Source organism: Pistacia vera, unplaced genomic scaffold (genome assembly GCF_008641045.1).
Source record: "Pistacia vera cultivar Batoury unplaced genomic scaffold, PisVer_v2 Contig733, whole genome shotgun sequence".
In the NCBI taxonomy this organism is placed as follows: domain Eukaryota; kingdom Viridiplantae; phylum Streptophyta; class Magnoliopsida; order Sapindales; family Anacardiaceae; genus Pistacia; species Pistacia vera.
Window position 1 is genome coordinate 181,254 of NW_022196594.1, and position 13,669 is coordinate 194,922.

General features: G+C 33.7%; 1 protein-coding gene across 1 annotated transcript; it reads left to right on the forward strand.

Moving 5' to 3' along the window:
- The first annotated feature begins 2,975 nt into the window (after positions 1-2,975).
- LOC116115212 (trans-resveratrol di-O-methyltransferase-like) lies at positions 2,976-4,385 on the forward strand. Its single transcript, XM_031401372.1, has 2 exons — positions 2,976-3,749; positions 4,045-4,385. Exons 1-2 carry the CDS (start codon positions 2,976-2,978, stop codon positions 4,348-4,350), a joined length of 1,080 nt encoding a protein of 359 aa, XP_031257232.1. The 3' UTR covers positions 4,351-4,385.
- Positions 4,386-13,669: the final 9,284 nt, after the last annotated feature.

Genomic DNA, 13,669 nt, shown 5'->3' on the forward strand with positions numbered 1-13,669 from the left:
TGAGGTCATTTCGATGCACTACTCTTAGTAATTGATACGCACGTTTAACTCATTTTAGATAACGGGTCCAATCATCAGAGTGCATCTTTTCTATATCAAATTTAATAAGTTCAATCAATTAACTTTTATGAAATGGACAAAAACAATGAGTTAATCGTTTGATTGCGCTTCTTTGCTCACCAAACTTTCTATATCAATTAACTTATATGAAATGAACAATGAGTTAAAGATGTATAAATTAGATTGGACAGGTAATTAAATATTACAATAATTTTGTGACTTTTGCTGTTAGCTTAGTTGTAATCTTTTCTTTAACGTGCGTCAAATAATTAGTTAGAATTTATTAAGGGCATTTTATCACAGACGAGATCTTGCAAATCTTGTTTATTGATTTTTTTTTTGACTAAGTGACACTATACATATAATTTATAGTGTCATAGCAGCATCGTGTAAGCACTAAGCACCAAAAATGCCCAAGCCCTACATGAACTATAATATATATATTTTATGTGTTTGTGCGATGAAGTAGCTAGAATTGACTCTTCATTTTTACTGTAACCAGATATAAGATTGATCTTAATTTTTATCTGGTACATTTATATCATAATAAATCACCCTTATCTTTTTTTAATTAAAATTTAAAAGCTCAACTTGCCCTATCTAATTTTTTTTTTTTTTTTAATCACTTAAGGATATTCAGACCCGTTTGCGTATATCTCAATTAATCTTTCAAGGCTTTAAAACTGTCGATTTGATAAGAGTCTCAATGATCACTTTTATTAGTATTTGAGAAGACTCAAACTCGAGAGCTCATAAAACACATTTTATTGTTTTATCATCGTGCCACTAAATGATAGTTAACTTTCCCATCTTCCTCATCCATAATTTACTTGATAAATGGGCTTGAACCACATAATTTAATTATTATATAAAAAGTATGCCACCAAAGGAAAATTAGATATAAATCACATGAATGTCATTTTAAAAATTAAAACAGTATTTTTTTTCCCCGTTGGATGGTCAAAAATATTAATTAATGTCACTGGCTACATATGGTAAATCTTTTTTATTTAAAAAACATGTTAAAGATGGTAAAATATATAAATAAATAAATAAGATCGAGCAATGGGCCAAGGAACAGACACAGGAGATTTGTTAAGATTCACGGCCCAGCTGAAAAATATTATAAAGGAAGATAAATGCCCCTCTTTCAATCCCCATTCGACCCTCATCCTGATTGCCACGTGGATGAATCGACCAATAAAGTTATCATGTAAAATTACTTATTTTTACTTTATAACAATAATATGATTAAGGAGATAAGATGAAAGATTGAAGGAAAGAGAATAAGACTGTAAAAAGATGGATATGGGCTCCCATTCCCATTTGATATGACAGGAGAGAAAAAAATCTCCAGAACTTACCAGAAAAAAATAAATAAAATAATCTCCAGATACTTTTCAATGCCCTCTCTAGTCTCTAATGGCTTAAATAGTCTTCAAAATATCTTGAAGAAAATTAAAGGGAGGAACGTCATCATTATCCTAAGAGCAAGGGCTAATTTTAAAAAATACATATAAACGAGCATACAAAGTCAATTTTTCTCATTGATTTTCATGATTTCTTTATCTCTCTTTCCTTTTTTCTGTTTTTTTTTTAATGATATTACTGTATAATCTTTTTTATATGGGTCTAGCATTTTCTTATCCTAATCCCATCATTTGTCATGCATGAACTGACACATACAGTGTTCAATTAATGAGCTTCACTATGGTTTCCATCGATAAAGGTCCAGACCGTCATTTTAGTGGAAATTTATATATAATAATTATTACATAATTTCTCTCTTATTTGCACAACCGTAGGCATTTTGTATTGAATAAAGCTATATTTATATCATTCTTTTACACTATTTTTATTACAATATAATATGTATTATAATTATATAAATTTTATTATAATATTAAAATTTAAAAATAATTAAAAATTTATGTGATTATAACATATGTCATATTATAATATAATAAAAATAGTATAAAAAAATGATATAAATATAATATTATTATTTTATATTAGTATCTAAAAACAATAATAGAAGCATAAATCATGCTGAGTTCCGTTTTACTTGGACAATTTTGGTATCCTCTTCATTTTCTCATATGCCTACATATATACCTGTGATAGAAATTGAGGGTGTTAAAAAACGGTTAACCAGTTTTTTGAACCAAAAAAATTTCGAAACCAAAATCGAACCAGTTTAGCAGAAAAACCGGTTTTGAGCTAGTTTTCCCTTTTTCTTTTATAAAACTTTTTTTTTATTTTTTCCTAAATTAAATTGTAAACATAAACAATACATATCCAAATAAAAATTAAACATTCATACATATCATTGACCAATACTAACAATACATTAAAAATATTATTATTTTTTATTTAATATATAATATTTATTTTTATTTAATATATATATATAACCAGTTCTAAAAATCGGTTTCAGTTAACCGCTTTATATTTATATATATAACCAGTTCAAAAAACCGATTCCGGTTAACTGTTCTTTATTTTTTTCCAAACCAATAACCGAACCGAAAATTTAATTTTTTGAATTGCAATCAAATTGTTTTTTGGCTAACTGATTTTTTTATTCAGTTACCGATTCAGTTCGACTTTTACATTTTTTTGAACACCCTACTAGAAATCACTAAAATTCCAAATCTGGTGCAAGGATCCGAAAATGATCTAGAAATAATTAATTATTGATCTTAATTTTGATTAACATCCACGTGAAAGACAAGGAACAATTCTACTAATGCTCGTTAAACAAAAAGTGAGATTCAGTAAAATATGTCACATCTTCAACAACCATTAAAGCTCCCCATTTACACTACCATCAACTACTATATATGAAGAGTTCTTTCCTGGCAGAATTATCAGGGTCTAAGATTTTTCCATATCGATCACCTTCAATATTAATTATGGGTTCGATTCCTGTTGAGAGTGCTAGTGAGCTTCTTGAAGCTCAAGCTCTAGTGTGGAATTATTCATTGAACTATGTAAATTGCATGTCTCTGAAATGCGCCATTCAACTGGGCATTCCAGATATCATCCACAAACATGGCCAACCCATGACTCTTTCCCAAATCGTTTCCGCACTTGGCGTGAACCCAAATAAAGCCCACGGCATTCACCGTCTTATGCGTGTCTTAGTTCTTGCCGGCTTCTTTTCTCAACGAAAAGTCGGCAAAATTGATCACCAAGAAGACAAGTATTTTCTCACACCCTCTTCTCGACTCCTCCTTAAGGATGCACCCTTCAGGGCTGCACCATTTGTGTTTCTCATTCTTGATCCACTCATAGTTAGTCCCTTCCATTCCTTGAGCGCTTGGTTCAAGAATGATGATTCCACACCATTTGAAACAACTAATGGGAAAAACTTTTGGGGTTGTGTGGCTGATGAACCTAAATTTAAAAACACTTTTTATCATGCCATGGTCAGTGACTCTCAGCTGGTAGCGAGAGTTTTGATTGAAGACCATAGAGAGGTGTTTAAGGGGTTGAAGTCTCTGGTTGATGTGGGTGGTGGCACTGGAACTATGGCCGAAATCATAGCCAATGCTTTTCCAGAGATTCAATGCACTGTTTTTGATCTCCCACATGTTGTTGATAATTTGCAGGGGACTAAGAACTTGAATTTTCTTGGAGGAGACATGTTTAAGGCAATACCTTCGGCTGATGCAGTCTTACTCAAGGTAAACACTTGTACGTAATTTTCCATTAATTTAGTTTCTTCATGCTTAATTTAAAATCAATCTTAATTAGTTTTTGTCATACAGTGTGACATACACACTATATTATATTATTATTCTTATTTGTATCCAGCATTCCTACCCTACCAATGCCATATCAAATTAAATTGCAGAGAACTACTCTCATAATTCATAGCATAACATTTTCACTACTAGCTATGTTGATTTGCATTCAGATTATAGGTTTTTAACAGCGACTAACAGTGAATATATAAATTAATAATGGGAAAATATACAGTGGATTTTGCATGACTGGGGTGATGAAGAGAGCTTGAAGATATTAGAAAGGTGTAGAGAAGCAATTCCAAGCAAAGAAAAGGGAGGGAAGGTGATAATAATAGACCTGGCCATCGGAATGGAAGATCAAAGTGAGCAGTCAACGGAGACACAACTATGCTTCGACATGTTAATGATGTCTCTGTTCAACACCGGCAAAGAACGGAGTGTCGAAGAGTGGAAGAAGCTCTTCTTAGAAGCTGGTTTCACTCACTATAAGATAACTCCTATACTAGGTCTAAGGTCTCTCATTGAGCTTTACCCTTGATTTATTTTCTGCTAGTATTTGTGTGTAATAAGTTCATTTCTAATGAGCATGTTTCGTGAGTGGTAATGTACTGTATTAATTTTCATGGAATTGTATTGTGGCAGCGTGTATTGCCGTCATGTTATTTATCTTTTGGTGTGTGATTGTAGGAAATTGTAATGGCTTTCAAAAGAATAGAAATAAATTAATTAATGGTATCTGTTTGCAATTTGTCTGTCAAATCATGAGATTAGAGCAGAAGTAGCACTAATGCAAGACAATTAAGAGCCGATTTTACAAACCACCCAGGAGGTTCGCTCAAATTTCTGATAAATACTTTTTTTGAACTTTTGATCAAAAATCAACATATATAACTATATAAGGTTGGTTTATGAAAAAAAAAAAAAAGTGATTTGTGATAAAAATATTTTAAAAACTGAATATCATATGGAATTTGAATAAACTTTTTTGTTTTATCATCAAATGTATTCGGATAAGTTTACGTGTATCTTAACTAATCTTCGAGGATATTGAAACTATCGATCAGATAAAAACTCTAGTAGTTATGCGTATTAACAACCGAAGAAAGACTCAAACTCAAAATCTCTTGAATAATACATTCAAGAGTTCCTTGAAATGATAAAAATATGAATTATCTTCTATAATAATTTTGAATAAGTTAATCAAATATTGATCACAATTAGATTAGATAAAGTCGAATGCTTTTATCGAGATTTAATTTAACGTATTAAACCTTCTCTCAAATTTTGTTTTATTACTTTATGTCTTTTTGTCCAGTGTATTTATGGATTTGACTTGGGCATTATTGCAGAAAAAAGGCTGAAGATGATTGATTCCACAATTAAAATAGCATATACAATGTAATATGTACAGTTTCAGCAACTAGATCAAGATTATTACTCATGCAGATCATTCACATATAAAACTTATGTAATGTGATTGTCATATCAATCTATTTTGCACATAATATTAACATTTTAATATATATATATAAATATTAAACTTTCTGTCAATTTTTACGATATGACATGCCAGTTTTTATAGTTTGATTAAGAGATATATACAGTTAAGAAATAAGAATGATAACATAAATGTTAAATGTAATTACCAGACATTGGTGGTCGAGAATTCAGCGTCCACCTGCTGGAGACAAATAATTGTGTTTGTGACTACAATTGAGTGACAACTTAAAGATGAGTAGTTGACAATAATTTTATGCCTTTTTAATTTTATATACCTATAATTTCGACAAACCACAGCACGTCTACAACTTCATAAACATCATAAATGTTTAATTTTATGTTTCTGAGCAATATTTAATTGCTTAGAAATTGTTTAAATACAACTACTTCCTACCTTTAATTTTTATTTTTAGCAAATTAATAAGAAGAAGCCTTGTCCTTATCCTAATCTATATTCTACACAAGAGATAAATTAATTAGTTAACCTGATCATTAAGAGCTTAACTAATCAAGTCCAGGATATTTTTGCAGTCTCTCAAGTAACATTAGTGGTAATTTAATAAGCCATATTTGTTAATTAACCATGTACCATCCTCCACACATAATATAAGGTGTGTTGATATCTATCTCAAAATCAATAAATTTAAGTGTTGACAATGTTATCAAAATATTTAATCTTACTGGGCAAGCTGCCAATCACATCCATCCATATGGCAAATTAAATGAAAAAATTACAATTCTGGTGTTTTAAAACCTGAGCTAAATTAGTACTTAATGAAATTTGGAAAATCAATAGTATCTTTTAACCTGTGAATTGGAGATCGATCTGTGGTGGCAGAAAAACTGGGTTTTGGGGCAGCGACAGTTTTCATCAAACTGTGGATTGGCGATCGATCTGTGGTCTGATTGAGCTGAAATTTGGTCAGTATGCTCGTGACTCGTAGTTCTTCAACCTGAATGGTGGAATTGTCATTCGGAGCTCCCTACATCAGGTTTTCCGTCAATGAACAGTACCTACAAGTGAAATTCCATTGTGATACCAAGATTATGATTCTTGATGATAGCGCTGCTGCATGCCTATAGTTCTAACTAGAGAAGAACATTGTATACCGATTATTCATTTGATAGTGGAGTTTTTGAGGGGATTATGGTCCTATGGTTTCTTACTCTTCACACCGAGGAGTTTTTCCACGTTAAAATTGACTTGTGTTTGTGTGTGTGACTGGTGTTGTGATATTTCAGTGGATACATTGCTCTACATTGTTACTTCCTATTAGGATTACGTAAGTGAAGAGAGAATTCATCCTGTTGTCCTGTTGTTGTTTCTCCTAACAGTTTATAAGGGGTGAGCATGAAAATAGGTTCTACCTGGAACCGGCGGATACCCAGGGTCCCAGTTTCGGGTAAGAACTGAAACTGGCCCTTATAGGATATGTTTTGATTCTAAAAAATGGGAACTAAGACCCCCCAATTCCGATTCCGACTCCTTCATTCTAGGAACCAGGAACTAGAATCGAAACCTGGAATAGGGTACCCTGCTAGGAACCGATAACAGGGTATCCTACAAGGAGTCGGGAAAAGAATCGGGATTTATAAAACTAATATACAACATCGGGGGGTTTTAATAAATTTTACCCCTAACTAAACCTAACAATGAAATCCCCAAGTCAATTTTAATTTGTCATAGGCTATATATTGAACACTTTGGATTTTGGATTTTGGATATGAAGAAGCTATGAATAATTTTAATATATAGTCTTACACTATATATTAAAATTATTTGAAATATTAAAATTAATTAAAAAGGAAAAAGTTATGGGTGCGTTTGGTTTATTATTTTGGATAGGATTTTGGGGATAGTATTGGATAATTGAATATGAGAGTATTACGAGGTAAAATTTAAAAATTTATAAAAAAACCTCCTAAGTTTGCTAATTTAATAAATACCCCAACATGTAAATTGACAAAAATACCCCCACCACCTGCAGTGCTAGATTCCGACCACCACCGTCGGAATCTGGTCGAAAAATCGCGTTATGACACAGACCGGTCGGATTTGTGTCGTAACATATCGTTATGGCCTTTTCCGGCCAGATCTACTGCCTGCCGTGGCCGGAAAATGCCAAAACGACGGCCAAAGATATGGTCGTCGTTTTCGGTCAACGATGGCCAAGATTTGGCCGTCGTTGACCTCAACGACGGCCATTTCTTTGGCCATCGTTCACTGCCAGATCTGGCCTTTTCCGACCAGATCCGTGGTGGATCTGACCGAAAAAGGCCAAATCGGTGAACTTCCGGCCATTTATGGTCGGCAGGTAGGCCGTTGTACAGATCCTGGCTACCACCGACGATGGTTGTCGGAATCTGGCGAGTATGGGTTGCGGGGGTGTTTTTGATAATTTTTTAAAAAAAAATTTAGGGTGTATTTGATGAAATTAATAACCTTATAGAGTCTAAAAGTAATTAAAAAAATAGGGTAATATTTCTGGAATAATGTGCCAAACATTATTTGGAGAATAGGATTGGGAATCTAATAAAAATAATAAGCCAAACATGGCCATATATTGTTATGGAATATTTAAACAAATGGTGGTGTATTTGTAAATTTTACAGGTTTTTTTTTTGTCATTTGTAAAGTTACACCAGGTTCCAGTTCCAGCAATGGAGTAAAACTAACGGAGTTAAAACTTAAACGGACTTAATCTTCCAAAATGCACACAGCCTTGTGAACTAACGAACTTGTAACACCCAGGCAGTTAACGGACTTAACACCCTTCTGAATATCAGTTCTTCAGGCATCTTCTTTGTTTCAGAACAGAGCTTTCTAGGCTATTTGAATTAATTGCACAACAAATTAAAATAATTTGACAAATGCTACCAGTCAGATGAATGGATTGGGGTCTGAGTTGTTTAGAGCCTTCAAAACAAATGATAATTAAAAATTCTTCTGGGGCCATTTATTATATCAGGTTTAAGATGGGAATTGCAAGAATCATCCAGCAGGTACAAGATATTAGCATTTTAACATGAAAAAGCACTTTCAAGATTTCCACAATTTGAATAGGAACTCTTTAATTTTTACGGTCCATTCTACCCTTTTTGTATTATTTTACAGACACAGATCATCCAACAAAACAAAGAAAGAAATGAATAATACTGACAATAACATGATACATACAAATTGCGTAAGTTCAAGATTGTATGACCCAATTAACTTTGATATGATATGATTAACCATCTGAAACATTCTTCAAAAAAACGTAACATAATTCATCATCAATATCCCCTCTTAGGCATAAAAGTCAACATACCAAACTAAAACATATATATTTGATTACTCTTGAAACAAAAACATAACGCAAACAACATCACAAAGTATGGAAGTTTTTAGTACACCATGAATAACAAGTTCAATAAAATTCCAACAAATGAGATATGATAAGGATGAGTGATAGAGTAAAATGCCTAAGACTAAGACAATTCATAAATGGCAACAGATTCTGTTCATTCGCAAGATCATTAGCCTGTCAGAGTACTATGATACGCTCTTTGTTTCAATCATCCTCATGTTCTCAAGCTGCCTCTTTAACATGATCTTCATATCTTGTTTCTCAGAACCTTGATACTCTGCCTACAACTTCTCCCATATTTCTTTAGCGGTACTACAAGCAATGATTCACAAAAATTGAATCAGTTATAGGTGATGTAGATACGAAAGAGCCCTTGCTTTCTTCCTATTTTCGTGCTTTATGTAATTTCATCAGAGCGATGTTGGATCCTCTGGTAATCTTGAAAGTCACCACCAATTTTTGTAACTTCCACAAGTCTTAAGTTTGTAAAAATGCTGTCATCTTCACTTTCCAGATATGATAAAGTTCTCCTGTAAATACAGGAATTTTGCCGCATTGAATTTTATGGAGTATCTTCCTCCACTCCGATACCAATTGTTGGAATTGGGAGTTAGAATTTTAAATCACACAGCAAAAACTTGATAAATGAAGGAAGAAATCTGAAGTTTTATTTCACTCGTAATTGACTGAATTACAAAAAATAATATTTTCCATCTTTATAGTAAGAGACAATAATATTAAACCTAATCAAAAACTAACTCCCTAATTCAACTCAAACTAAGGATAGGAAAACAATTAATCTAAACTCAAACTCTTAAAGCAGGAAATAGCTAATGTAACAATCTTCTAAAACAAGAAAATAATCAAATACTAAACGGAAGACTAACGGAAATTGAACTGCTTGGAACAACGCACGCCACGGCATAATTCTTTTTCAGAGCTTAATTTTCTCCTTAGTCGCGGCCAGCTTTTCCTTCTTCCGTGGCAAGCCTTTTCTGCCATAATTTCGACTTATCCATTCCAACACTGCAATTTTATTTTTTTTTTCCCCCCCAAAAAAAAAAAAAAAAAAAAAAAAAAAAAAAATTCTTTATTTCTTCGACCATAGCCAAGTTTAGATTCACCAAAATAGGTTCAACTCTTAACATATTTCTTACAACCGCTTCTCGACTCCTCAGTCCTCCTTAAAGATAACTCCATCAACGTTGCACCGTTGTGAATTTCGTAGCTGACCGATTCTCACAACCCCTTTCAATTCTTTAAGCACATGGTTACGAAATGATGATCCACCAGTCTCTGAGACAGCCCGAGGGAAAAATTTATGGGATTCGTAGCTGATGAACCTAGATTGAGAAACCTTACAATAACATGGTCTCTGACAGTCTGACTCTCGGTTGATGTCAAACATTTTTTATGGAAACTAGAAAGACGTGCTTAAGGAGTTGAAGTCTCTGGCTGATGTGGGTGGTGGAACTGGAACTATGGCCGAAGCCACAGCCAAAGCTTTTCCGGAATTCAATGCACTATTTTTGGTCTTCCACATATTGTTGATAATTTGCAGGGGACCAAGAACTTGACTGCTGTCAGCAGATGCAGTTTTGCTCAAGGTAAAATAAATATTTCTTTTAGCTCTTGTTTTCACCTGTCTATCATCTTAAATTTTAAGGGAGTATTTTCTCTAATTTTATGTAAAATATACAGTGGATTCTACATGACTGGGGAGATGAAGATTGCTTGAAGATACTAAAGAGGTGAAAGAAGCAATTCCGAGCAAAGATAAAGGAGGGAAGGTGATTTAGTGATTATTTTGGACTTGATCTTTGAACACAAAATCAAGATGAGGAGTGGATTGAGACAGCTATGCACTGACATGTACATGATGTGTGTGCTATCCGGCCAAAGAATGCGACCTCAAAGAATGGAACAAACTCTTCTTGGAGCTTGGAAGCCGGTTTCAGCCGCTATACAGTGTGAATAATTGTTTGGTGCAACGGATGCACCAACAAACCACCCAATGAGGCGGCGCCTGTTGTGGATTAAGTTTGTTTCTGAATATTTGTATTTTCCTGTATTCCGATACAAGTACAGATATTGTATTCGGTAGTGCAGCAGATTTGAAAGAGGGACTGTACCTTTCATTTCTATCATCCTTAAAACAAAATAATATCAACATCGTAATGTACCAATCCGATATGATACATTACGTCATATACAAAAAAACCATTGAGATTGCACATGTTTTGAATTGCGTCATTAGTCATCGTCTTAAACCACTTCCTCGCCTATCTCCTGCATACATACAAGAAAATTTACTCTTGACAAAAATGCAAACAAGTTTATAATTCATTGAGATCTCAATATTTTAAAAATTCCCACCTACAAATCAAAACTCAATATGCTTCGATTTCCATGTTATGATTGGAACCCTTTTTATGTGTTTTATACAGTTGCATATGAGAGTTGTCTCATTGTCATGTTACTGCAAGTCCTTGAGATATTTCATAGTCAACGTACAAAGGAGGTAGAAAACGTGGGAATAAAATCCATTAATAAAATTAAAGACACAATTGACAGAAATAGGTGAAACATAAGTAATATCTAAAGTACAGCCTTGCACATTAATAAGCAGTGCACAATGCTCCCCCTCATAACAATTACACATAAAAATCCACAACTATTTCTAGCTTCCGCAGGTACTGTGGTCTGTTTAAACAATAAAGAAGAGCCAACTACCAAGTAATGAATGGGACTGGGATCTTCAGACCCTCTCGTTCATCACAAAATTACAAACTTAGATCTAATTCCATCATTGGAATTAGAAGTCCCAACAACTTCCACCTAGTTTTCCATTAATTGAAATTTGACTGATCTTCCCAAAAAGCCCTGCAATTCAGACTATCAAAGGACGTATCTGATCACAGTAAAGAACCCATCAATGTTTCAGGAAAGTTCACATCCATTCTCAGGAAAGAGATTCCCTTCCAAGAATCTGGAGACAAAAAGAAAAAAAAGGGTTAACAGTGATACACAAGATTCCATTGTCCAATTGAAAAAGGCAATCCAAAACTAAGTAACCAAAATTGAATCTAACTTCACATAGCATAAAATGGCAACAGAAACTGCTTCCACTGCAGAGATAATGCCTTCTCATCCCGGCAAGACACTTTGTTATATCAGGTTTAACATGGGAATTGCAAGAATCATACAGCAGTAACAACACATCCAGAATTAGCATTGTAACAAGAAAAAGCACTTGATTCAGAGATTTCCTACAATTTGAATAATGAACCCTTTCAATTTGTATTGTCCATTCTACCCTTTTTGTATTATTTTACGGACACCAAAGAAAACAAAGAAAGAATAATACTGAAACATTGCCCAAAACAGATAGTATGATACATACTAATAGGAACCCACTCCAATAACTCAACAATTGGACTAGACCATAGGTCTTTATAGGCTTGGTAGAGCTCTCCTTGGAAAACCGGCTTGCTAAGGAGGGTGTCCAAGCTTTTATAACTCACATGCCACCCTTTTCCCTTTCAATGTGGGATCCTAACATTCTATCACGCTTTCGCAACCGACGTCAACGTCGGCCTCTTTACCTTGTGTGACTACGCGGATCCCCTTTCCCTCGAGCCTCCATGCCCTTTCTCGAGGTAGCAGCCTGGGCCCAAGGTTAGCCTGCCACGGGTCAGCTTGCCACACGTGCGCTACCACATAGGCGCAAGATCATGTTCTGATACCAATTGATAAGAACCCACTCTAATAACTCAACAATTTGGGTTGGGCCATGGGTCTTTCATGGGCTTGGGTAGAACAAATATGCAAATTGGTGAAAAATCAGCAAGTGGACCCTATATAAGAGCTTTGTGCATGAGTTATTACATGATATGCAAAGATACTAATGAAGTAAGTAGGAGACTCGTTCAAGATTTTATGACTTGAAAAAAAAAAAACATCTCAGGCCCAACAACCCCATGATAATATGAAATAGAAAGGCAAAAATATGATGTACAGGTTTTCGACAAAACCATCCAAAACATTCTTCAATCAAAACGTAACATAATTTCATCATCTGAAGCAATATCCTAATCATCAACAAGATTTCCCCCCTTTATGCATATTCAATAACTAGGAGTACAAATACCATGAAAACTGAATCATTGCTACCTTAGATGTAAAACAAAACAATCATATAATTAAAATTTGCTTCCATTTGACTAATATAGTGTATTACTATTGAAAATTTTTGTTAAGGGAAAATTATTAATAACAAGCTTGATACACATTTCACTTCCTATTGCACTTCAAAATACACACACAAGCAACAACAGTTGATATAATATGTTAGAAAATAATTATACAAACATATATATTTAGAGGAGTCTTCTTGTGCTTAGGTTTTTGAGACTGAAACCATGCCCATGTCTACGGACCCACAAAAAGTAGTAGCATGGAATGACTCTTAATTTCCACAGCTTATCAAGATAAGATTGTAATTTGTAAAAATATAACGCAAGTTTCCCTTAAAAAATTCAAACCATACAAATCCTGCTTTCTACATATTGTCACGGACAACATATATACTGCGTATGGCAATATATTAGAACAGCGAAACTGATCTGAAATATGGATCCCACTTTAAGCCTTAAAAACTCCAAAATTTAATTGTGAACATAACCTAGGATCCCAAAGTTAGATTTTGGACGACCATCTTCTAAAGCAACATTCAAGCTCGCTTTCAATCGGCTTACTAACTAAAACATATTAAGTATGTAAACAACATCACAAAGTATGTAAGTTTCTAGTACCCCATGAATAACAAGTTCAATAAAATTCCAACTAATGGGATATTGATAAGGATGAATGATAATATAATAATCAATAAATGCATCTGCAAGATGAAAATGTTAGCAACATTCAAAGATAAGCCAAGGAAAAGTAGTCTAGACTAAGACTATTCATAAATGCGCAACAGAGATCAATACTTTAACAAATACAAAA